The sequence below is a fragment of the Lissotriton helveticus genome, chromosome 3_1 (assembly GCF_964261635.1).
Source record: "Lissotriton helveticus chromosome 3_1, aLisHel1.1, whole genome shotgun sequence".
Taxonomy (NCBI): Eukaryota; Metazoa; Chordata; class Amphibia; order Caudata; family Salamandridae; genus Lissotriton; species Lissotriton helveticus.
The window spans coordinates 592276139-592301990 of NC_136061.1; the positions used below are offsets into that span (position 1 = coordinate 592276139).

General features: G+C 47.0%; 1 protein-coding gene across 8 annotated transcripts in view; it reads right to left on the minus strand.

Moving 5' to 3' along the window:
• KANSL1L (KAT8 regulatory NSL complex subunit 1 like) overlaps positions 1-25852 on the minus strand; it is a 3925143-nt gene that overhangs the window by 1973382 nt on the left and 1925909 nt on the right. For all 8 annotated transcript variants that reach the window (XM_078680571.1, XM_078680572.1, XM_078680570.1 and 5 more), the window contains one exon: positions 20379-20492. In XM_078680571.1, coding sequence (XP_078536697.1) covers positions 20379-20492 — 114 coding nt within the window. The remainder of the gene's footprint in view (positions 1-20378; positions 20493-25852) is intronic.

The following is a 25852-nucleotide window of genomic DNA, read 5'->3' on the forward strand; positions in this document are numbered from 1 at the left end:
TGGGGCACACTGTACCTTCGGCCTTGACCCGTTTGGCGGTATCGTGCTGCAGAGAAGCTGACATAGCCAGCGGGGGAGGTTGGTCCGGACTGGGTCCTCCCATATTTCTATGGAGCCGGGGCCCCGGCACACCCGTTGGGCAGCGTTTCTGATGGCGACCAAACCGGACGTCGACAAGCATCAACCCAGATCCTCCAGAGGGACAAAACAGATCCAAACCAACAAGCTGGACCAGTACACAATGCCTAAAGGTTCTTCTATGGACTCAAAACGGGCCCTGTCGGTGGGTGGAGTCTCTTCGGGCCCGTCGGCTGAGCTGACGCTGCTGGATGTGATGGCAGCCATAGAGGGTGTCCAGTCATCGCTAGGACAGAAAATTGAGTCCCTGGACAATAAACTAGACACGGTCACGATAGAGGTCAATCTCATCCAGGCGGATCTCACGAAAGCGAGTGAAAAGGTCAAATTGCTAGACATAAAGACTGCCAGCGTAATCAATGACATGGCGCTGCTCCAGCAGGAAGTGCGAGACCTTAAAGCCTCCCGTGCTCTGACTGATAAGAAACTGGATGACTTCGAGGGGAGAGCCTGACGCAACAATATACGTATTCTTGGGGTCCCTGAGAAAGCTGAGAGCCCGGCCCCGGACCTGTTCATCGAGGACATCATCCTTAACTACCTTAAGCCCAAGGGACTGGGTAACTTCTTTACTATTGAGCCTGTGCATAGGGTGCCGGGGGGGCGGCCCAGGCCTTGGGCGCCGCCTCACCCGATGATCGCGAGGGTCTTGAACTTCAGGGACAGAGATGTTTTCCTGCAGGCGACCCACTTGGGGGGCCCCCTGCGGTACGAGAATGCCACCCTTTCTCTCTTCCCTGATTTCACGCAAACTGTCCAGAAACAACGTCAAAGTTTCCTCACAGTGAAGAAGAAACTCAGGGACAAAGGATTGAAGAAGGCAATGATGTTCCCGGCGCGATTGAGAGTGGAAGCTGAGGGGAGGGCCTGGTTTTTTGATAATCCCGAGGTGGTTTCGGACTGGATCGACAGCCGTCCCCCAGGTGAGCCGTAGGGACGTGATCATGATGGAGGTGGCGGACAGCAGGCGCAGGAATGAAGGAGGCTGCTGGATCTATGGGACTATTGAGAACTGTCAGGTAGTGGGGTTAGACCAATGGTTATTTCTTCTGTTTAGCACATGGACTAAGTGATAAGTGTGGACTGATCCGGGTTCGAGTGGAAATACTCGCCAGCGAACTGGGGGTGGAGACGGGACATTGACTTTCCTCCTCATTACTACCTTTAGTTAGTTCGTAGAGTTAGAGTGTGGGGCTACAGCCACACTGCAAGTTGGGGATGGGCGGAAGCCACGAGCAGGGGTGCAGTGAAAGGGAGGGGGTTTGGGGTTGGCGGGGCTCCAGGTTTTCGGGGTCACGCTGTGGGTGGGTGTTTGTTTTTTGTTTCATATTTGTAACGTCAGTAGACAGTACAGCAAATGTGATGCTTCTATACCAGTTCAATGTCAAATGGTAAAAGGGGATCGGGGAGCCTTAAGGAACCCTCACGAAAAAGGGGGGGGGGGTGATTGGCAGATATTTCTATTGTATCTCATCTTTTTTCTGGAGGTCTTTATCTAATTGAACTCTGGGGGTGACCTATTCAGATAGGGAGGAAGCCCGTCTTGCTGTTACCATCAATCCAGAATAGTTTCCTATTTATTTTGGCATTCCCTTCGTTGTTCTTTGTATAATTCATGGCGTATTCCCTATTTTCCATTTCAGCACCGTATTCTTACCTTTGGATCTACTGAGTTTCCTTACCTGCACCAATAGGACCACCGTCTAAATATTGGGTGAGACTGCCTTTATCGTGACTGTTGTTACTTTACTCTGCCCATATGTTTTTCTATCCCTACATTTCTTTTGTTTTTTCACCCCAAAAATGTATAAAATCCTATTTTATTACAATTTATCATCCCCTGCAGGCTCTACATCTATTTTCATATGTTATGCCATCCGATTAGGTACTTTCCTAATGTTATTTTCCATCCTGATATGTACTTCTAGGACGACGAATGCTCATCTTTCATGATAGCCTTTTCTACAAACATATGGACGTACACTGTTCTCTGATTCGACTATAGAAATTCCTTACTTCATACAAATTAGGTGAGGTCAATTATTCTCACTATTCGAGATTTTTAATTAAGTGACTCATCTCACATAAGGGTCTTTTGCATCCTTGCATTTTCTTAGAGGTTATGGTTCATTTTCCCTTCCTTCTTCTTATTCCCCTTCTTTCCCTCCTCTTACTTTGGCTTCCCTGTTTACTTTTCTGCTCTTTTTCTTGTTATTTCACAAACCTGATATCTTTGCCTTCTTCTGTTTATGATATTGAGTTTTGAGTCAATTTGTCACATTATATAGTATTATGCAAACATTGGTTATACATTAGAAGAGTCCCGTCACTTTGTTTACTGTTTTTTGTATCTTGTTTTTGCACATTTTATATGTTCCCACCATAACTTTAGATGTATCATGTTGTGACTTGACGTTTCTTTAATTTTATGATAATTTATACAGCATGTTGACTGATATTCTGTTTGCCCCAGCTCTAGGCATGTTTTGGGTCTTTGGGCCTAATTTTGTTTATGATTTCTTTTATATTGTATCCCGTGACAATTTGCTTAGGCCTATTTTACATGTATGTCATCTTTTTGTAAATCTTAATGTGGTTGTAATATGTCTTGGGCCATCTTGTACATTTTTGTATTATTTTTTTGTGTATTTTTTCCCTCATCAGTGTTTCTGTTTCTCTTTTTTAATATATATTTTTGTAAAATGTCGATAATGTTTATTTTTTGGTTATGGTTCATATTTGTGTATATTTATTTGTTTTTATAACTATTTGCAGCCCTGAAGAAGTTCCCGTGGCACTGGGGAACGAAACGCGTTGGCTGTGTGCCTCTGTTGTTATCTAATAAAAAGAAGAACCTTGTTTATGTAGTGCACTTTCCTTTTGTTTCTTAAGTGATAAGTGCGGGCTGATCCGGGTTCGGGTGGAAATACTCACCAGCGAACTGGGGGGGGGGAGACGGGACATTGGCTTTCCTCCTCATTACTACCTTTAGTTAGTTCGTAGAGTTAGAGTGTGGGGCGACAGCCACACTGCCAGTTGGGGATGGGCGGAAGCCACGCGCAGGGGTGCAGGGAGGGGGTTTGGGGTTGGCGGGGCTCCAGGTTTTCGAGGTCACGCTGTGCGTGGGTATGTTTGGTTTTTGTTTCATATTTGTAATATCAGGAGACAGTGCAGCAAATGTGATGCTTCTATACCAGCTCAATGGCAAATGGTAAAAAGGGATTGGGGATCAAAGTGCTTAGCTGGAATGTGAACGGGCTGGACGAAAAAATAAAAAGGGGGATGGTTAACCAGTTCATTAGACGTCACTCCCCAGACGTGGTGCTGTTGCAGGAGACACATCTTATTGGGAATAGGTGCATGGCCCTACATAGGGGGGGTTACAGGTTGGTAGCAAATGGGGTGTTTATATCAGGGTCGAGGGGGGTCGGCATATTGCTTAAAAACTCTTTTCCCCTGACTATTCAAGCCACATGGTCTGAACAGCGGGGTAGATACGTTGGCATTTCGGGTCAATGGGAGGGTAAGACAGCTACCTTTGTCTCCATCTATGTCCCAACTGGCCTACAGTCAGATACATTTCGCGATTTGGGAGCTATTTTTCTAACTCTGCCTTTGGGCTCCCTGGTGTTGGGTGGTGATTTTAATGCTGTGGTTAACAGTGAAACAGATCGACATCCAGCCAGAACTCTGCGGCCGGCGAGGGGGTGGCTCTCTGATTACTTGGATACAATGGGGTTAGTTGATAGCTGGCGGATGCATAACCTAAACGGCGTGTGTGTCGTCCGCACATCACAGTATGTCTAGGATAGACTACATTTTAGTCCCGGCCGCTCAGGCGTGCGCTGTCCGGGAGGTGCGGCACCGGGGGAGGGGCATCTCAGACCACTCTCCGGTCTGGCTACAGCTGGAATTTGACCAGGTCACTGCAGGCAAGATTGCCCCTATCAAACCCTTGGCGCGTGAGGGACCCCACCATTAAGAAAGATATAGTCAGGGCTATGGACAGGTACTTCCAAGAAAATCAGGGCACGGTAGACTCGGCACAAACCTTGTGGGAGGCGTTCAAAACTGTTATTCGGGAAGAGGTGCTATCCCTGATTGTAAAGAAAAAGAGGGAACGACAGGCCGACTTGGAGAAAGCGGAGGAGGCAGTGATAACACTAGAAATGGAAATATCCCAGGCAGTAACCCCAGAAGATCTCCACCGTCTTAAACTACGGCAGGATGAGTTTGGTAGTCTCGCGAGGGATGGAGCCAGGGCACAGAGCGGCGAGACCCAGAGTAGGGTATATGAGCACGGAGACAAAGCGGGAAAGTTGATCGCATGGCTGGAGAGGAGGGAGTAGGCGTCGTGGTTAGTGCCTGAATTACAGGGGGAGAACTCTGAAATGATTACTGACCCGCAGGCTATCGCCGATAGGTTCACAGACTATTACAGTGAGGTGTATCGCTCGGAGGGGGTGTACACCGAGTAGGAAAATAGGGGGATGATCAGGGACATCCAATTGCTCCCGCTCTTGGACGACGACCGTGAATATCTAGATTCCCCACTCACAAATGACAAGGAAGCGCAGGCTATCAGAGGAGTACACTCCGGCAAGGCCTCAGGACTGAATGGTATTCCCATAGAATTCTATAAATCGAGTTCTGATAGATTCGCTCAATTTCTTCACTCTATGTTTAATGAAAGCAAACATACGGGCAATTTTCGTATGAACAGCGAATTGCCAACATCGTTGTCATCCAGAAGGATGGTAAGCCCAGGGCGTGCTGTTCATCACACAGGCCTATCTCGCTGCTGAACATGGAGCCTAAGGTCCTGGCGAAGTTGCTGGCAACGAGGTTGACCAAGGTCATCACCACTTTGATACACCCGGACCAGTCAGGCTTTATGATGCACCGGAATACGGCCCTTAATTTGCATCGACTTCACGGGTTCCTGGGTCGGACCCCAAGGATTCAGGAGCTGGCGGTGCTGGTGTCATTGGATTCTACAATGGCATTTGACAGAGTCGAATGGCCCTACCTTTTTGAGGGGCTGGAGAAACTGGGCTTCGGCCCGGAATTCACGGGTTGGGTCCACCCTTTGTACTCCCGGGCCCCACTGGCCCGGGTAGTGGTAAATAACCGCAGGTCTCCCGACTTCTATCTGAGCAGATGGACTAGACAGGGATGTCCCTTGTCCACACGCCTTTTCGCTATCCTTGGAACCATTGGCGGCATGGGTCCGGCAGGGCCGTTTGATACGCGGGATACGATGGGCTCTGGAGTGGGAGTACCAAATCTCACTCTACGCAACGATATTTTGCTTTACCTCACCAACCCGAGAGGGTCCCTGATTTGTTTTTTGGATATACTGGCTATTTTTGGGAGGCACTCAGGCTTCGCGATAAACTGGTCCAAATCAGTTCTTTTCGTCCTTAAGGGTGACCCACCAGTCGTTCCCAATATTTGCCCAATAAAAATCGACTCATTGGGTTTTAGGTAACTCGGTATCTATATCACAATAGATCCAAAGCTCCGTTACACTAATAACCTGTGCCCCCCTTTGACGCGACTTAGGGGTGATGTGGCGCACTGGTAGTTGCTCCTGCTCTCCCTTTTAGGTAGAGCAGTGCTTTTTAAAATGTTGGCTTTGCCCTGGTTCCTATACTCACTTCAGAATGCTATGGGCCCAGTTCCCGCATCCTACTTTAAGAAAAAAGAGGCCCTCCAGAGACCACTACTTTGGGACGGTAAACCCCGCATAGCGCTTTCTAAGTTCACTCTTCCCTGGGGTATAGGACTGCCAGACCTAAAGAAATATTACTGGGCCTCCCAGTTAGCGGCAGTAAATCACGGGATATATGGGGACTCGAATGACCCCGCGTATGCCATGGACCGTTGGCAACTGCCGGGGGGCGACTATACCAGAACGCTTTATTCTGGGCCCCGCAGGTTTCCACTCACAGGACCCACAGCACATGCCGTTCAGGTGTGGCATGCGGCCAACAGGCACCTTAAGTGGGAGGGGAAACTCACACTCGCTACCCCTCTGTGGAGTGGACTTCGGAGAGGTTGGGAAGTTTATGGAAGTCGAAAGACTTTGACAAGTGGGACCTCTTTGGTTTCACGCACATAAAGGATATTTGGGGGGACGGTACAATTCACTCATTTGACTCCCTTAAACTACAATATCACTTGAGTGACGGTGAGTATTTCCGTTATCTTCAGGTTCAACATGCATTGCTCACGCATATTCCAGGGGCACAACACTTTCTGATGACTCTCCTCTAGGGGATAGAGTGTTGGACGGACATCTTCCCAAGAAAACCATCTCTTTACTATATAAGAAGCTTATAAATAATATGGAGGTGTAACCGTGGGACGGCGGCGGGCTGGAAAATCAGGCAAGGAGGCCAGATGTAGTGGGCAATAGCGTTTCTTTTATTGCACACTTGGAGTCAGTGAGACAGTGGGAAACAGTAGGAAAAAGGCAAGATTCCGCCGGATGGCGTCTCGGTGTTCTCCGGGTTCTTCGTTGGGTGTAGGGTCTTCGGGGAGGTCGGGAGCTGGGGTGGTCCTCGGAGGTATCGGAGGTATCGGAGAAAAGAAAACAAAAGGAGCCGTTAGTCCAACTGGACTTGCTATAGCACAAACCGTAACCAACACCGGGAATAAAGTGGAGGGATTCAAAAGAACGACCGTGAGGGAGGGAAGGCGGGACGGAATCGGGAAGGAAGGGAGGGAGAGAAGGAAAGAAAAGAGTGTCCTGTGAGGGTTCGTGACGGGGTAATCTTTTTACACAGTGCTGTATAAGTGGTGACATGCTGTACAAGGATATTACAGTGATGGCCAGGCCAAGTGACACTAAAGAGAAGCTGGTATATACAAAGCACCTAGTGTGCTAAAGAGGTGGTTTCTCTAGTACTCACAAGCTCCGCCGCAACTCTCCGGTGAGTTGCGGCCGCTCTTCAGCCATCTCCTGTGGACTCCACCAGTCCTCACTCCACACGTCTTCTCCTTCTTTCGCCTGCTCTGCGTCAGCTTCGGTCCGAGTCTCCTGCCTCGAGATCGCTGCTCAGACGCCGCCTCTGTCTCCGCTTCCACCGTTTCCTTGGTCCGGGGCCGGAACTGAGGAGGGACTTCCGGGGTCATGGGGGTGTGTTTCCGGGAAAAGGCCGCTCCGGATTGGTTCCTGAAAGAAAGAGAGGGGAGGGGTTCTGGTTGTCATGGCAGTATCCAGGGACGCCTCTGTGCTGGTTACTGAGAAGGGTGAGTGTCCGAGAACATGAAGTCCGGGTGGGGTCAGGGAAGGAGCCGCATCACAGGAGGACCTGCTAGAACTCATCAGACGGCAATGGCAGGAGGCTGGGTTGGAGCTGGATGACCAGGACTGTTAGGAAGCGGTTTCATCCCCGCGGGTAGTGGCAATTTCAATGAGGCTCAGATTGGTGCAGCTAAAGATTTTACACAGGTTGTATGTCACGGGGCCCTGTCTGGTGCGTATGGGCCGATCGGAGAGCAGGAACTTCGAGGGGGGGTGTGGGGAACTGGTGACATTCACACATATATTGTGGCATTGCACAAGGGTACAGGTGTTTTGGGGGATGGTCCACAGCACGCTGCGAGCAGTCCTGGGTACAGAATTACAGCTGGAAGCCCGCAGGTGTATTCTGAATGTCTGGGAGCCAACGGACCACAACGCATATAAAAAGCAATGGACAACGTTGCATTCATGATAGCAAAGCGCAATATTGCCCAATTGTGGAGAGCCAGCCAGCCGCCCCGTGTGGAGAAATGGATGGAGGATTTGGACTGGTGTATGTTTAGGAAAGGTCAGTTTATTCTGCCAGGGAGTGCCCGGGAAAGTGGGGTAAGGTCTGGGAGGCCTGGAATCACTATAGTGGGGATATCTGTACCACCCCGACGGTAAACATCGTTTACCACGAAGTTTTCACAACGTGGTACCTTTAGCACGCATCCCTTACAACGCAAGTCGTTACCACGACTTGCGCTGGAGGGCGCTAAAGGATTAAAAATAGTAAATTTACTATCCAAACACCTTCCCTAGGGTCCACGGGGACTGGTGTTAGAATAGTAAATTATACTATTCGAAATCCGCGCCCCCCCAACGCAAGTCGTGGTAACGACTTGCGTTGTAAGGGATGCGTGGTAAAGGGATGCGTTGTGACGGTCATACACCCCCCCCCCCCGACAGGTCCCAAAGAGGCTGGTGTGCACATGTTCCCTTGATCCACCAACTGTTATAACTGCGCAATACTTTGAATGTATGGAATGTCATCAAATAACTTGTACTATCTTAAAGTGTGTCATCTGATGTGTTTCTTTGTTGATTTTTGTTTTAATAAAAAGAAATTAAAAATATATATATATATCAATCAGGTTTCCGTGCAGGTCACAGCACTGAAACGGCCATGACCCACATAATCGACGATGCCCTACAAATCCTAGATCAGAACGGGGCGTGCCTACTCATCTTACTAGATCTTTCACCTGCCTTGGACACTGTCAAACATGACAATTTGATAGATCTTCTGGAACACAGAATGGGTTTAGGTGGATCAGTTCTAAGTTGGTTTTCTTCATTCCTCCAAAACAGATCACAATGATTCAAGGTCAATCACTCCCTGTCCAAACCTGTTCCGGTCACAAGGATCTGCATTATCTCCGACATTGTTCAATCTTTTCATGGAACCCCTCACTGAAATTCTCTACTCGTCTAACGTGCAATACCACATGTACGCTGACGACACTCAACTATATCTGAAGATCCATACCCTAGAAGAAATCAAATCGCTCAACAATATTCTCCGTAAAATTCAGAGATGGCTGGCTGAAAATCATCTAAAACTGAATGCCCTCAAAATCGAATTCCTCCTCATCTCTCCCCCTGCCCAAGTACCCATAATGCAAGAATGGATTAAACACCTTACTCCACTCAATTGTCAACCCCTCATCGTGGACTCAGCAAAATCACTGGGAATATCGCTGGACAGAAACCTCAATATACTAAAACACATCAGCAACGCAAAAAAAGGAGCACATTTTCAGATAAACACTTTGAGAAACTGAAACTCTTCATGGCAAATAAGGACTTCAAACTGGCAGTACAAGCTCTAGTTATCCCGAGGGTGGACTACGGCAGTGTCTCTCTCTGCGACCTGGCCAGAGTTGCAACGGCCCCTCTAAGAGCCTCAATCAACGCCGCAGCGAGGCTTATCACTGGCTCCAAAAGAAGTTCCCACTTATCACCGGACCTAAAATCCCTTAACTGGCTACCTTTTGAAGCCAGAATTTCAAAATAGCATGTATGAGTCATAAAGCCATTCATCACATTACACCCAGCTATCTGACACAGAAACTGGTGCCCTCATGTGGGACTAGATCCTTAAGAAGTGCTACCAACTTTCTACTGAAACCTCGAAGATTCAACAAGAAAAAAACTTATAACCGAACATTTTCAGGGATGGCGCCCAGAATTTGCAATGGTCTACCCCCAAAAAACAGACTTAATCCATCTATTGAACTTTAAAAAAAAGAATTTAAATCGCTCCTCATGGCAAAATTCACCTGAGCAGGGGCTAGCATTGTTGGTGACATACGTATTCTCTATGTCAAACTTTATAATGTTCACTGCCCAGCCAAGTATCCTTTATATTGTATCTATATTATGCTTGATATACTGTGAACGCTTTCTTATGTATATTATACCATATATCAATGATTGGTTGATTACACTACCATTGTCTAGCAGCGAACTTTATACTATTTATCATGTTTTTATGTAACTAAGAGTCTACCTTGTAAAGTGCTCTGATACCCGCAAGGGTATAGTTCGCGCTGTATAAAACTCTCAAAATAAAAGAAATAAATACATAACAAATAAAAGAACAACAACAGGGGAAACCCAATCCCAAACCACCCTCCGTCCCCCTCCCCCACCCTACACTTCGAGAACGGAAGCATCTGTCGACCCCTCATTTAACTAAACCAAACTAAAACGATCGGATCGGTAGCGTGGAGGACCCCTCCAGAAGAACGGATAACCAGTGCATCGGCATAAAGCAATGTAAATGAACATAAAAGTCCATCAGAGTCTGGTGACCCCCCCCCGTGCAGCGCCGCACCCCGATGGCGGTCATATGTCCAGAACTGACCACATGGCTGTTAAAGAGTGGGAGTGCGAGAAAGGTCCAAGTCCACCTGAGCCTGCAGTAGGGACGAGCCCATTGAGTTCTTAGGGGAGAGGCGCCTGCTTCGCGGTGGAGAGCCTGATTGACTGGAGGAGTCGTGGCGGTCAGGGGCCACCACACTGAGGGATCTGTTTGTCGAAACACGTGACTGGCGCCCTTTACGAGACCTTGTGCGACGCCGTCGTTGGCGTCCCGGTGATCCCGGCCCCACAGGCTGCGACCCTGTGTGCTTCGATGAGTCTTCGTGTCGGGGCGGAGGGGACATTCCTGTGTCAGCCATGTCCATGCCGCCTGGGGAGATTTGAAAAATTGTGTTTTGCCCTTAAAAATTACTCGAAGGCGTGCCGGAAATTGGAGCTGATATTGCAAGCCCAGGGTGCGCAGCTTCTTCTTGACCTCAAAGTAGGAACGCCGGAGGTCCTGGACTTCCCTGGTGTAGTCTGGGAATACCATAATGACATGATTTTGGAACTTGAGGGGACCTCTCGCCCTGGCCGCCCGTAAGATGGCATCACGGTCTTTGAAGTTGAGGATTTTTAGGATGATGGGAGAGGGTGGGGCACCAGGAGGAGGCTTGGGTGCCAAGGACCTATGGGCTCTCTCCACAACAAACCATATTGACAGAGCATCTCCCGGCATCCAGGACTTAAACCATTGTTCAACGAAAGTGGTCGCTTGTCCCGCTTCCACTCCATCAGGAAATCCCACCAGGCGGTGGTTATTGCGACGTGCACGGTTTTCAGCATCTTCGGCACGCCTGTGAAGCTCCCCGGTACGAGCACGAAGTTGAGCCACCTGATCCTTAATCGTCCTCGGCCATGAAGATGCGGGATTCGGCCTCTGTCAGTCGCGCAGTGGTGTTGCGAAGGTCCTGTCTGAGGAGGGACACCTGTACCTTGATTGCCCCAATCTTTCCCTTTACGGACACCTGAGAGGCACTGATAGCCTGTCCTATTGTTATGTTAGTGAGTATAACTACCTGCAAAGTAGAATAGACCTTTATAAATATGTAAGAAAATTGAAGCTGACAAAATTACATCTGATGAAAGAGAGCAATAACGGGCAATCAGTAAATAAAGGCACCACTAGTAAAACCGGAAATACCAACCTTATAGTGGCAGAACTGGATATACTGGGAGATCTACCATCCCTAGAGGAAGAAAGTAGCACCATATCAAGTACACAAGGGAATTTGGGCACATTGAATCTGGATCTGAACAGCCTTGCCATCAAAACTGAAGGCATGTCACCCTTTAAATTGAAGTCTAGATATATTCCACAAACACTAAAGGAAAATGTAGATATCTTTTCAGAGAATGTGACAAAGGATATTCAGACACTATACCATACAGCGTCAAGAAACCGCAGAAAAAGACTTCCCTGGAGAGATAAAAATATTCTCACTACTGTCAAAAGGATCAAGACATATAAAGATGTTGTAGTAAAACCTTCAGATACAGGAGGGGATATAGTTTTATGGGAAAAACAACTACATAAAAGGGAAGCCCTACAACTACTAAACAATCAAGATGGAAGATTATGTCCAAATCATGGAACAGTTTGCAGGGAAATTGAAATACTGGAGATACCAAGAATTGATTAGTTGGGTTGAATCTAGTTTTTTAAAACAAGATCACCCAATAATTCCCTTGTTTTATATGATACCTAAAGTACATAGAGATCTTCAGAAACCTCCTGGTAGGCGGATTATTTCTGCTCAGTACAGTATTTCTGAAAATGTATCTAGGTATAATCAATCAATCAATCATAGACATTTATAGAGCGCTCTACTTACCCGGAGGGTCTCAAGGCGCTAGGGGGGGGTGCTGCTACTGCCCGAACAGCCAGGTCTTGAGCTTCTTCCTGAAGGCGAGGTGGTCTTGGGTCAGGCGCAGGTCGGTCGGGAGGGAGTTCCAGGTCTTGGCAGCCAGGTAGGAGAAGGACCTTCCTCCTGTTGTCGTTCTTCGGATGCGGGGGACGGCGGCGAGGGCGTGACTGGCTGATCGGAGGTGTCGTTTGAGAGCGTAGAAGTTGATGCGGTTGTTGAGGTAGCTCGGGCCTTGATCGTGTAGGGCTTTGTGTGCGTGGGTGAGGAGACGGAAGGTGATTCTCTTGTTGACCGGGAGCCAGTGCAGGTCTCTTAGGTGTCCGGAGATGTGGCTGTGTCGTGGGATGTCGAGGATGAGTCTGGCTGAGGCGTTCTGGATCCGTTGGAGTCTCTTCTGGAGCTTGGCGGTGGTTCCGGCGTAGAGGGCGTTGCCGTAGTCCAGTCGGCTGGTGACGAGGGCCTGGGTGACAGTCTTCCTGGTCTCGGTGGGGATCCACCGGAAGATTTTCCGTAGCATGCGCAGGATGTTGAAGCACGACGAGGAGACTGCGTTGACTTGCTTGGTCATGGAGAGGGAGGAGTCCAGGATGAAGCCCAGGTTGCGTGCGTGGTCTGTCGGTTTGGGTGCAGTTCCCAGGGCGGGGGGCCACCAGGAGTCGTCCCAGGCGGAGGGCGAGGATCCCAGGATGAGGACTTCCGTCTTGTCCGAGTTCAGCTTCAGGCGGCTGGTCGACATCCACTCGGCTACTTCTTTCATTCCTTCGTGGAGGTTGGCTCTGGCGGCGGCGGGGTCGTTGGTAAGGGAGAGGATCAGCTGGGTATCGTCGGCGTAGGAGATGATGTTCAGGTTGTGTTGGCGTGCGATGGCCGCGAGGGGGCTCATGTAGACGTTGAAGAGGGTTGGGCTCAGCGAGGATCCTTGGGGTACGCCGCAGATGACTTCGGTGGCCTTTGATTTGTACGGAGGTAGGCGGACTCTCTGGGTTCTTCCGTCGAGGAAGGAGATGATCCATTCCAGTGCCTTCTCCTGGATTCCGACGTCGTAGAGGCGCTGCACTAGGGTGCGGTGGCAGACGGTGTCGAAGGCCGCGGAGAGGTCTAGGAGGATGAGCGCCGCTGTTTCTCCGTTATCCATCAGGGTTCGGATGTCATCGGTGGCAGCGATGAGGGCGGTCTCGGTGCTGTGGTTGGCTCGGAAGCCAGACTGTGAGGGGTCGAGGGATCCGTTCGTCTCAAGGAAGGCGGCCAGCTGCTTGTTGACGGTCTTCTCGATGACTTTGGCTGGAAACGGGAGGAGCGAGATGGGGCGGTAATTCTTCAGTTCGGTGGGGTCCGCTGTTGGTTTCTTGAGTAGAGCGCTGAGTTCGGCGTGCTTCCAGCTCTCAGGGAAGGTGGCGGTGTCGAATGAGGTGTTGATGATGTCCCGCAGGTGGGGTGCGATGACAGCGTCGGCCTTGTTGAAGACGTGGTGAGGGCAAGGGTCGGTCGGAGATCCGGAGTGGATGGAGTTCATCGTGCGGACGGTGTCTTCGGTGCTGATAGGAGTCCAGGCGCGGAGGGTGGTGGTGGGGGGCGGTGGTTCGGTTGAGTCGGGCGTGGCGTTCGTCGGTTGGGTGTTGAAGCTGTTGTGTATGTCCGCGATCTTGTTGTGGAAGTAGGAGGCGAGGGAGTTGCAGAGTTCTTGCGATGGGGTGATGTCGTTGTTTCCGGCGTTGGGGTTGGAGAGCTCTTTCACGATGTTGAAGAGTTCCTTGCAGTTGTGTGCGTTGTTGTCCAGTCGGTCCTTGAATGCAGTTTTCTTGGTGTCGCGGATCAGCTGGTGGTGCTTCCGGGTGGCAAGCTTGAGGGTGGTCATGTTGTCCGGTGTTGGCTCCCTTCTCCAGGCTTTCTCGAGGGCTCGGCAGTTCTTCTTGGAGCTCTTGAGTTCGTCGGTGAACCATGGGGCCTTCTTGCTGCCGGGTCTGCTGGGCGGGGTCTTCAGTGGGGCGAGTACGTCCGCGCAGTTGCTGATCCACTTCGTGAGGTTGTCGGCGGCCTGGCTGGGGTTCGCTGAGCTGGCGGGAGGGTGCTGGCTCAGGGCAGCGGCGAGCTGGTCGGCTGTGATCTTGCTCCAGCTTCTTCGGGCAACCTGTTGCTGGTGGTGGTGGGTCGTCGTTCTTCTGAAGGTGAAGTGGACGCAGCTGTGATCCGTCCAGTGGAGTCCAGTGGCGTGGCTGAAGGTGATGTCTTTGCTGGATGAGAAGACGGCGTCGAGTGTGTGTCCGGCGAGGTGGGTGGGGGTGGTCACCAGCTGCTTGAGTCCGAGGTTGGCGAGGTTGTCCAGCAGGGTGGTGGTGTTGCGGTCGTTGTTGTTCTCCAGGTGGAAGTTGATGTCCCCCAGGAGGATGTAGTCAGCGGAGGGGAGGGCATGCGGGCTGACGAAGTCGGCGATGCCCTCGCTGAATCGTGTGCGTGGTCCAGGGGGTCGGTAGATCAGGGTGCCTCTGAGGGTGGTCTTCGGGTCGGTGTGGATCTGGAAGTGTAGGTGTTCGGCGGTGGTCAGGATGTCGTCTGTGCTGGTCGTGATGCGGATGGTGTCCCTGTGGATGATGGCGATGCCTCCTCCTATCTGGTTGGCAGTGCGGTCCCTCCGGGTGATCTTGTAGCCCTCTGGGATGGCGATGGCGATGTCGGGAGCTGAAGAGGCGTTCATCCAGGTCTCCGTGAGGAAGGCAACGTCTGGTGCTGTGGTGTCGATGAGGTTCCAGAGTTCGATGGCGTGTCTGTGGACTGAGCGGGTGTTGAGCAGGATGCACTTCAGGTGGTTGGTGCTGGTGTTCGTCTTGGCGGGTGCTGGTGCGAGGCAGGTCCGGATGCAGGTGAACTTGCAGGACTGGCAGATGAAGGGTCCGTGGGTGCGTCTCGGGGTGGCACGGTAGCATCCCGGGGCTCGTCCGTCGTTGAGTGCGATGAGGGTGGCGGCGTCGTACGTCCGGCGGGTGGGCTGGGGTCTGCGGAGGCCAGGGGTCCTGGCGCTGGGCGCGGGCCAGGCGCGGACGGGCGCAGACGGGCTTACCTTTGGCGCACCTTCGGCGTTCAGTCGGTGCTCCCGCTGCGCGCGTCCGCTGCGCGGTCGCTGAGGGGGCGTCATAAGATATAGATTATATATATAGATTATTTCTTAAACCCTGTTGTGACTACCATCTTATATAAAAGACTCTGCTGATTTTTTAAAGCACATATTTGATGTGAAAAGGGAATGTGACATTGTTTTGATGACACTGGATGTCTCCACATTGTATACCAGCATCAGACATTACGATGGGCTTACGGCCACCAAACATTTTGTAAGCATGAGATCCATAGGCTTTGCACCAGACAATCAAATGCTTATAGAAATGATGGAGTGGTGTTTGACTAAAAACATTTTTATGTTTGACAATGAATTGTTTCAAAAGGAACAGGAAATCTCCATGGCCACCTGCTTTGCCCTCAGTTTCGCTAATTTGCACATGGGCTGGTGGGAAGAGCAGGTGCTCGGGCCAGACTATGGAACGTAGGGCCGCAAATGCCATAATGTGGCTCAGATTCAAAGATGATGTCTTTGTGCTGTGGCAGGGCACAGAGACAGAGGCTAAGATGTTTATACAAGACCTCAATGTTAAAGACCTGAACTTAAGAATGTTTATAGAAATGTTAATTAATTCTTGAGGAGCACTGTCTTAAGCCATTAGAACATTTCATGACATACTTGTGAAAATAAGTCAGGTGTTGTGCAAGTGCAATTTAGAGGTGCATTCTAATAGATGTTATGGATGCCTCATTTAAGAGTATCCTCTTCATGCGTAGAGTGTTGTCACCAATGGGCCTCAAAATGCAATTTAAGAAAATGTTAAATCTTCTATATACTGCCTTATACTCTACAGCATTCCTTATAAATAGGGGAAGTAGACATTGATGCCCACTCTCTTGGTTAACATTTGCATTAGCCATACAGCATTGGCTTGCTATATGCGAGAACATCATGGGTAGCGCAGGCTCACACTTGGGGACAGATCCCGTTTAGTCTCCATTAAAGCAGATGACATTGTGCTATGTGTGAATGTCCCAGTCCTTAATCTGAACCATATGCTGAGGGAGGTCGTGTTGTTTGGCGTATTCTCTGGACTCAAAGTAAACTGGCCTAAATCAATGATGTTCCCGCTTGTGGACAACGCTGTTGCCACACCTATGCAATTTCTCTTGTCTTGGTATGAAGATGGAATAAAATTCTTAGGGACAACATGTAACGAAAGAAACAGAAATAGTCCACCACAACTTTGGGGTCACTTTAGTACCCTTTAAAACCAGGGTGGAGAAATGGAAGAAATTGCCTTTGTGGATGATGGAGAGGGTATCTATCAATAAAATAATCGTTTTGCCACAATTGTCATGTATCTTTTTAAATGTTCACATTAGGCTATTACTACACTTTATTAAACAACTGAGTCAGGTCTTGCTTTAAAATATATGGGCTGATGGCCCGCCTCAAGTGCATTGGGGGATCCTGACAAGATCACTGAGGGTGGGGGCACTGGCAGTTGAATCCTGAGTCTCAGAAGGCATTGCTGGGAGATACTAGCCTCCTGCCGTTAATTTGTGTCTTGAATTCTACTATTGGCCAAGGGTAGGATGGCAATGGTATGGGTGCAAAAGAAAACACCCACCACTGAACAATGGAACCTGGATATTGTGCGAAAAGAAAATTAAGAAATATGATTATCCACTTTATCATATAATTCGAGAGAACAGATCATTGTTATAGGCCATTCTTTTTAGAGCAGTACATTCAAGCATTGCTTTGAACCCCTGAGAAAATCATAAAATACGATTCAATTTTGGGCACCAGTTTGCTAGCAATTCATTCTCACAGTCCACTATCCATTTTTATTGCCTGAAAAGATTTTGTACCAACTGTCTTTTGATTCTGATGTTACAATGGAGATGTAAAGTACTTAATGATGGAAGTATTCCAATGTGTTGGCCAAGATCAAGAATGGAGGTAATGTTTTTTATAAAATTCTTCTTAAGTGCAAGTGTAATTCAGCGTTTGTGTTATGGCCCCATGTTTTTTCTGTTCACAACAGTGTTCACAACAACATGAGTTTTTTTACCTCAATTGATGCTCTCTGTTTTCACCACTTGAGTGTTTCAATACGTGTTTAATGGCATGGAAAGCCAGGTTTTCTGGATTCTCTTCGTACTCATCTCAGAAATGTTTAGCCATGTGGTAGCTCCTGCATAATTTTTGATAGCCTGCAAATGTTGTAAAATTCTTGTTTTTAATCTTTTTGTGGTGCTTCCAATATATTTTCTGTTGCAGGTAGACTCTAATATGTAGATGAGGTACTCCGTATTGCAGATGATTCTCTCTGTATCCAATTGCTTTTTGCTGTTAAATGTGTAGTAATATTTCTTATTTCTCTTATAAGAGCAGGCTTTACATAAACCACACTTTGAAAAGCCATTTATTTCTGCTGTTTGCCAATCACATTTTATGCTGTCAGCCTCCAACTGACTTTTAGTCAATATTGCCTCTAATGAGGCAACTTGACTAAACATGAGATGCTAGGATGTGGCCCTATATGCTGTTTAGGATGTGCATCCATACTTATTAGGTTCCAGTTGTTTTGCAGGGTTTTGTTTATTTGTGAATGGTTTCTATTGAATTCCAAGATGAACCTGCATTCATTAGTTTGATAAGCATCCTGCAATTGTTTCTTTCTCATTGTTTGGAGCAAGATGTCTTCTTTCCTCTTAGTTTTAGCTCTACATAAAGCATATTTTGGTTAGTCTCTTTGTTACATCTTATAATTGAGCCCTAGCAGGTAGATTGAACTCTTTTTCTCTGTAGTAGTTCGTCTGTGTTCTTAAATGCATTCTGTATGGTATGCTCCATTTTACTGCTTTTGGATAGTCGCTTTTGGAATGTAAACTGCTGTTGCAGGCTCTGGACTTTTGATGTATTTGTCTGCATCGATCTCAGTCTTTAAGAAAAAAGTGACATCCAGGAAATTAATCACTTTTGTGTTGATGTTATTTGTGACCCTGACTTTGTGTGTGTCTCATTAAGTTTTCCTTCTGAATATTTTCAGGAATGGCTGGTCACCATTCATACTAAGAAAAGATCGTAAATTAATCTGGTCCCTAAGATCAAATGGCTCATCTTTTCTTGTTTTTGACATGCTGTCTCCAATTACCACCATACCATAAAAACATTAACATACGTTAGTGCGCAGGATGTACCCATCGTAGTGCCTTGTTTGCAGGTCACTGAAAAGAAAGGTTTTGTGAGTAAGGCAATATTAAAGCATTATAATAATTTCTGTATGCCATAGATGGCTCATAGATCTTGCTCTCTGGAAAAATTTGCAGGCTTCTATATTCCTTGCTGGTGTTGAATTGATGTGTACAGAGACAACCCATAGAGAGTCACCATTATGTATGTTTCAAAGGAATATCATTGATTTTGAGTAGAAAAGCAGAAGCGTCATGTAGATATGATGGAAGGGTTTTGATATATTCAAACAGAAGCAGGTCAACATAGTGTGATGCATTTTCCAGTAAGAATCCAATGGAACTATCAACTCATCTACCCGAATGTTCTATAAAGTCTTGTAAACCTTTGGGAAGAAGTACACTGTGGGTGTGATAGGATGATCCACCTTGGAGTATTGGTATTCTTCCCATTGCAAGAAAACAATTGCCCTCTGGTTTTGGAACTTGGAGTGATATTCAATCATGAACTGATTTCTTGGATTTCTACCCAGCTTTTCATAATGGTCTTCCATACCCAGTTACTTCTCGGCTGCTTCTTTTATGTATGGAATTAGTCTATGATGACAATGATTCCTAGTTTGTCTGATGCTTTTATTACAATAGTCTTCTCATTTTTCAATTCATGTCATTCTTGCCATTCTTTCTTAAGTTGCCTCATGCTTTATTTCAAGTTTTAGCTCAACATTTTTCCATATCCTCCACCATAGGTTCATGAAATAAGTACACTTTGTTCACAGGTGGCATTTGTGGACAGTATTTGCTCTTTGGTCTAAGATTGCAGACATACGGAATTCTTGTGTATAGTCCCATTTTCTCTTTTGCTGCAGATTCTACCAATCCCACAGTTTGTTCAGTCATGTCTAATTTTTCATGTAAAACTCTTAGGAAAATTAGGTGAGCAATATCAATCCCTTGTAATATTGAGAGGGTCTGTCCTTCATGTTCTGATTTCTCAGGTCATGTGCCATACTTTTTATAGAGCTTGAGTTTTCTAGTAAACTTGTAAAGGTCAATTCCTGAATGGATGAAGCCAGGCTTTTCTTATGGGCAAAAATCCAGCCCCTTGTTCACTATTTTCACTTCTGTGTTTGTGATCATTTTGGATAATAAATGAATTACTATGTGTTCTGATTTCTCACTCATCTTATCTAGTTCCGTTCCTGACATCTCGTCTTGTACTGGTTGCCAATGTGATATGTTCCTCAGCCTGTTGTTTCCTCTCTCTCTCTCTCTTTGCTTGGGGGTTATGTGAAAAAGTCTTAATTTTTGGAAAATTTAGCCAGGTGCTAAAGTGTGTTAAGTGTTAACAACAGACACAGACTCCGATAAAACAATACTCAATGTGAGATCCAAAAGAAGGTTAGATAACACTGCAAGAACATGGTAGGAATATAGGTTTCTCTTGGGTTTCTAGGATATCAGGAGGCACGCTCAGTCCAACATTCCTATAGAGTGTATTTAACATTTAGAACAATCTTCAAATTGAACCCCAAATGTTTTTCACATGCTTTACTTTAAGGAAATATGAGAATCCTCAATGACTTCGTATTCAGCCACATGGGTTTTCCTATTCGTACTTTGGTAAAATCAATGTCAACTAGGCCACCTTTCATTAACAGGGCTAAAACTGCCTTTGGTCATTGTGACATAAAATACAAACTATTTATGAATATTCTATGAACATAGAGCCTCATCACTTTCACCTCCACATATCTGAAAATATAATATTGAACAGACTGCTCTACAAATGTAAGCTAACAGGAAAATGTTGTAACATTCGGCATGTTTTAACAGGTTCATCTGTGACCAAAGCGAGACTTGTGGTTTGACATTTTGCAATTCTTAAAAACACAGCAAAGAAAAGTAGTAGATTAATGCATTTAGAATGCCATAGTCTTTTCACTGTAAACACATACCATTTGACAGAGACATTTTGAATCCATCTGTCTGCACTGTGTTCAGAGGGTAATATCCATTAAGCTCATAGTTATTTTTTAACATATTTTCCAGGTGGATACGAAGAGCCACATCTAAAGAAAAAGATTTAGCACATAATTTTCTGTTAGTGAATGGAAAACAGATCTTCATTAGGTAGTATTTAGTGAAAGAGGTCAACAAGTGGATGGCATGTGCGCAATCAGTCAGTTGTAGATACATTTTGCATTAAAGGCACTCAAAGTGTATAGGTATCAGATGTACAATACTAATGGGTAAGTCTTTACAAATATATATATATACATATATATATATATATATATTATATATATATACATACATGTATATACGTTTATATATATGTATATACAATATATATATATATATTCAATGAAAAAAGCAAAAGTTAAAGTGACGTTATAGTTAGGTGAAAATTTCAGTGACAACGTAACATTGTAAACAAAAAAAACACTAAAATTCACAAGTTATAATTATCTCTGGTAACTATAATCCTAAGGTAACTATAACTCGCACCCCTGCCATGCACATTTTTGTCCTCAATTATGTCATTGGAAATGTTGCAGAGATGTTATCAATGATGTCATAGAGCATGTCCTGAGTGAGTGATATGTGGGATAATCAGTTGTGCATGGCGAGGGTGCTAGCTATAGTTACCTTAGGGCATGCGTTATAGTTACTATAGCTATGTATGACTGGTGAATGTAAGTGTGTTTGAGTCAGTTTAAAACATAAATGTTGCCACTAGAATTTTCACATAACTATAACGCCACTTTAGCTTTTTGCTTTTTCAGTGAATTTCTAGTTTTTTTTTAACATAGAGTAATATTGTATTACCACATGTTAAGCTAGCCCAGCCAGCCTTAGGCCGTAGGTGGGAGGGGAGGTTGGCCTTAAGGCCTGTCCCTCCCCAAAGCCAGTCAACCCCCTGTGCACTGCATAGGGTTGGCAGCAGGGCCTGGCTTGCCAGCAGTCAACCCTATGCCATGCACAGCCTTCTGGCATGTGCAGCTTATGCTTGTTCTCACAGGACCTCACCACACTCGGGCAGACGTACTGACTTTGTCATGAGTTACAACACCAAAATACAAAGAAGTGAGCCTACTGACTTGAACAAGAGCTGAGCAAATCAATATCATTAAAACTGATCTATCACAAATATTTTAAATAAAATGTATATTGAAATAATTCACAAAATGCAGTGTTTATTAATATTGATTGTCCCAAAAATGTTCAAAACAGTTTTAATTAAAAAAACATGTCTGACTTTTTACATGGTTTTGATTATTACATTTTCTGGGTGAAAAATGGCAAAATAAGTAGTCAGAAAAAAAATCAAACCAGCATGTCTCTGAGTCTTTCCTTTAAACGTATTTCGCCCTGAAAATGCAATCAGAAAAACACCCACAAGAGGGCCTTACACTCCAGTTGAGGAGCACAGAGCTCCTGCTAGGAGTGTTTTAAAAAACATATGGTAAGTTTTCAAAAGATCATGGATTTGATGACCCAAAAGAATAACTGATTTTTCTTTTATGTTGCTGGGGGGCGCTGGACTGCCTGCAGCTTCCAACATTAAACAAGGATATGCGTGTCATTTCAGGATTTATCACTGTGCATAATGCTGGATGGGGAATTTACGCATGAGTAATTAGAAGGGTAATTTCACAATGAGGCCTGGACTCCGGCATCATCTTTTTTATTCTAATGTTCTAAATTAGAACGAGGTGACACACTCTTAAGAGATCAATAGCGTAGATTGTTCCCACACATCACACAAAACTAATTTAATTGTATTAGATGCTTCGGAAATGGCCTTTGGAACACGTTTGGTTTTCACTAGGTTGGCGTGAAAAAAGTGCCATCAAATTAGTGGCAAGTTACAGTTTTCCAGGCTGTATTTACTGAAGTAATGCAATTTCTTGTACTTGTGCCTTTCCACTGCATGAATCGTGACGCCCACTTTTGCTGCATGGTTCCATTGACCGCGTTTCGCTGCTGAAACGCAGTTTGAGACCATAGTCCTTACTGATTTAAATCAGAATCCCCCAAGGCTCCTGTTTCGTATGAACCGGTCTGCTTCAACCCTACATTATTATGCAATAAATGCATTTCTTTTTCTCAAGCCTACCAGTGGCCCTGGAAGTCGAAATGTCTTGCATGCACGGGCACCGGACTGTAAACGTTTAACCTAGCTAGCCGAGACCTAAAAAGGGGGGGGGGGGCTTTTTAAATCTTTCTCCAGTGTGGACAAGTGCTGGCATGTGTGCGGATCTTTTTTTGCAATGAATTATCTTTCATCTGAAAAGTCAAAAATCGCAGGAAGATAGAGACATCTTGAGCAAATCCGTGTGACATTCAAATATGGAGGTCACAGATTAGAACCTCGGTAGATTGACTCAGCCAATCATCAATCACCCAGGTTTATACATGAGAACAGTTGAATTATATAAACGCATCACATGCTGTACAGCGCAACGAAGTCGCAAGACTGAGCAACCACACAAATAAGCGTAAGGCAGTGAGAACCAGGCGTGCAGGGTCATCCTTACAAGAAAGCTAACCTCAGCATCAACTGTCAGGAAGAAGACTCAAGGCACCTGTCAACTACCCATAGCGCTGATGTTTGCTAATTCTTCCAACCACGGACAGAGTGGGCTGTAAGAAGAGGTCAACACACAACAAAAGCCTAATTTGCAAGTAAATGGTCTTTTAAAGACCTGTTAAGTGCTTGGGTGCGGCTGCAATGAGATGCTCGCCAGCCCGCGAAGCTGTCTCCGCCGGGCTGACACACACGAGGGGGGGGGGGTGCTGATGCCCCCTGTGCCCCCCTCCCTTCGTTTTGATTTCTGTACCCCCTCCCCGCTTGCTTGTGCCCCCTCACTGTTGCCTGTGTTTTTCCTTCATATTGTACTTTATTTCACCGTTTACCGCTGTCTTGCCTTGTGCCCCCTTTACCCCCATTTTTGACTTCTGGGTCCCTTCTGTGTCCCTTTCCCGCCACTGCGTCCCTGCGGCCTCGCCCCCCGCTGTCCCATTCGCCACCCCGCTCCCGCCTCCCAGCTGCGGGCGCGCCGCTAGGCAAGCAAGTCTGCGCCCGTCCGCGCCTGGACCGCGCCCAGCGCCAGAACCCATGGTCCCCGACGTAGCCAGGCTGCCCGACTGAGGTACGACTCCGCCGCCCTCAGCGCACTCAACATCAAACGTCCGCCCGCCTGTTACCCAGCCACCCCGAAGCGAACCCACGGACCCTTCACCTGTCAAGCCTGCAATTTCACCTGCCTCCGAACCTGCAGACCAGCCACCGGACCCAACATCAACAACAACCACCTCAAGTGCATCCTCCTCAACACCCGCTCCGTCCACAAGCACGATGTCGAGCTCTGGGACCTCCTCGACACAACAGCACCAGACGTCGCCTTCCTCAAGGAAACCTGGATGAACGCCTCCTCGGCCCCCGACATCGCCATGGCCATCCCGGACGGCTACAAAATCACCCGGAAGGACCGCGCCAACCAAACGAGAGGTGGAATCGCCATCCTCTACAGGAACACCATCAGCGTCACAACCAACACCGAAGACACACTCTCCGCCGCCGAACACCCACACTTCCAGATTCACACCGACCCGAAGACCACACTCAGAGGAACCCTCATCTACAGACCCCCGGGCCCGCGCACACAATTCAGCAAAACCATCACCGACTTCATCAGCCCGCACGCCCTAGCCTCACCAGAATACATCCTCCTAGGGGACCTGAACTTCCACCTGGAGAAAAACAACGACAACAACACCACCACCCTGCTAAACAACCTCGCCAACCTCGGACTCAAACAACTGGTGAACACCCCCACCCACCTCGCTGGCCACACGCTCGACCCCATCTTCTCCGCCAGCAACCACTTATCCTTCAGCCACTCCACCGGACTACACTGGACCGACCACATATGCATCCACTTCACCTTCAAAAAGACTACATCCCACCACCGCACGCAACAAATCCCCCGCAGATACTGGAGGAAAATCACCACAGACCAGCTCTCTCATCACTCAGCCAGAACTCGCCCGCCAACACCGTGGACACCAACGACGCAGCACACAACCTCGCACAATGGATCACCAACTGCACCGACGACCTCCCTCCACTGAAGAACCCCCCCAGGCAAGACCGGCAACAGGAAAACCACATGGTTCACAGATGCCCTCAAAGACTCAAAGAAATCCTGCCGAACCTTCGAAAAACCTGGCGCCATGAACGGACAACAGAAAACATGACAGCCCTCAAGAACGCCACCCGTGAACACCACCAACTGATCCGCACCACCAAAAGTACATCATTCAAAGAGCGACTAGACAACACCCACAACAGCAAGGAACTCTTCAGCATCGTCAAAGAGCTCTCCAACCCCAACGCCAGCAACAACGACATCACACCGTCACAAGACCTCTGCAACTTCCTCGCCACGTTCTTCCACCGCAAGATCGCAGATATACACGTCAGCTTCGGACCCCAGACTCCGCCTCTGGTTACCGAACCAACGACCCCACCACCATCCTCAGCTCCCCCTCTGACCCTAACATATATAATTCCTTCCTCTTTATCCTTTGATGGAGATAAAGTAGTAGATAGTCAGCAGTGGAATTGGTTACCCGGCGCCTTATCTGGTAAAACTTCGGACAATCCCAAATTATTCTCTCATCTTTAGCAATAGTTAAAAAATTATTTCATGGAATGCTGCTGGATTTAATAATTGCCCGGAAAAAATGCAATATCTACATTCTTTGGGGGCCAATGTGATTTGTATACAAGAAACATGGTGTGTGAACAATATTACTGTGGGGAGGGATTATATCGTCCTAGAAGGAGGGGCTGTGGCTTCCAAGAGGAGTCACGCTAAAGGGGGAATTGCATGCCTGCTGTCTAACCGAATCAAGTGGAATTATTCTCACCACTTAGACCCGAGTAACCTCTTTCAGGCGGTGACACTATTTAGTCTCGATAACGTGGAAAAGAAACACCCCCTGGTAATAATAAATGCCTATATCCCCCCTGATGACTGTTTTAATGAAGTGTTAAAACTTGTTTTCGCCTTTATTAAACAAATTAAGGACTCTATCCCGTCCCCTCATGTAATCTTACTAGGCGATTTCAACTGCAAAGTTTCCAATCTAAGCTTGAATTTATTTAGAAATAAGCCCAAAGAGGAAAGTTTCCAGATCCCCCAAGCTCTTTTTCCAGAAAATATCAGAACTAATAAGAGAGGGAAATTGCTCCTGCAAGAATTATCTGAAACCGAGGGATTTATAGTTAATGGAAGACTCCCCTCTGATACTCCTGCATCCTTCATGCATATATCCACTCATAGTGAATCGATTTTAGATTATATAATCGTTGAATATTGCATCTTTTCTCTTCTAAGGGATCTGGTGGTCTCACAGT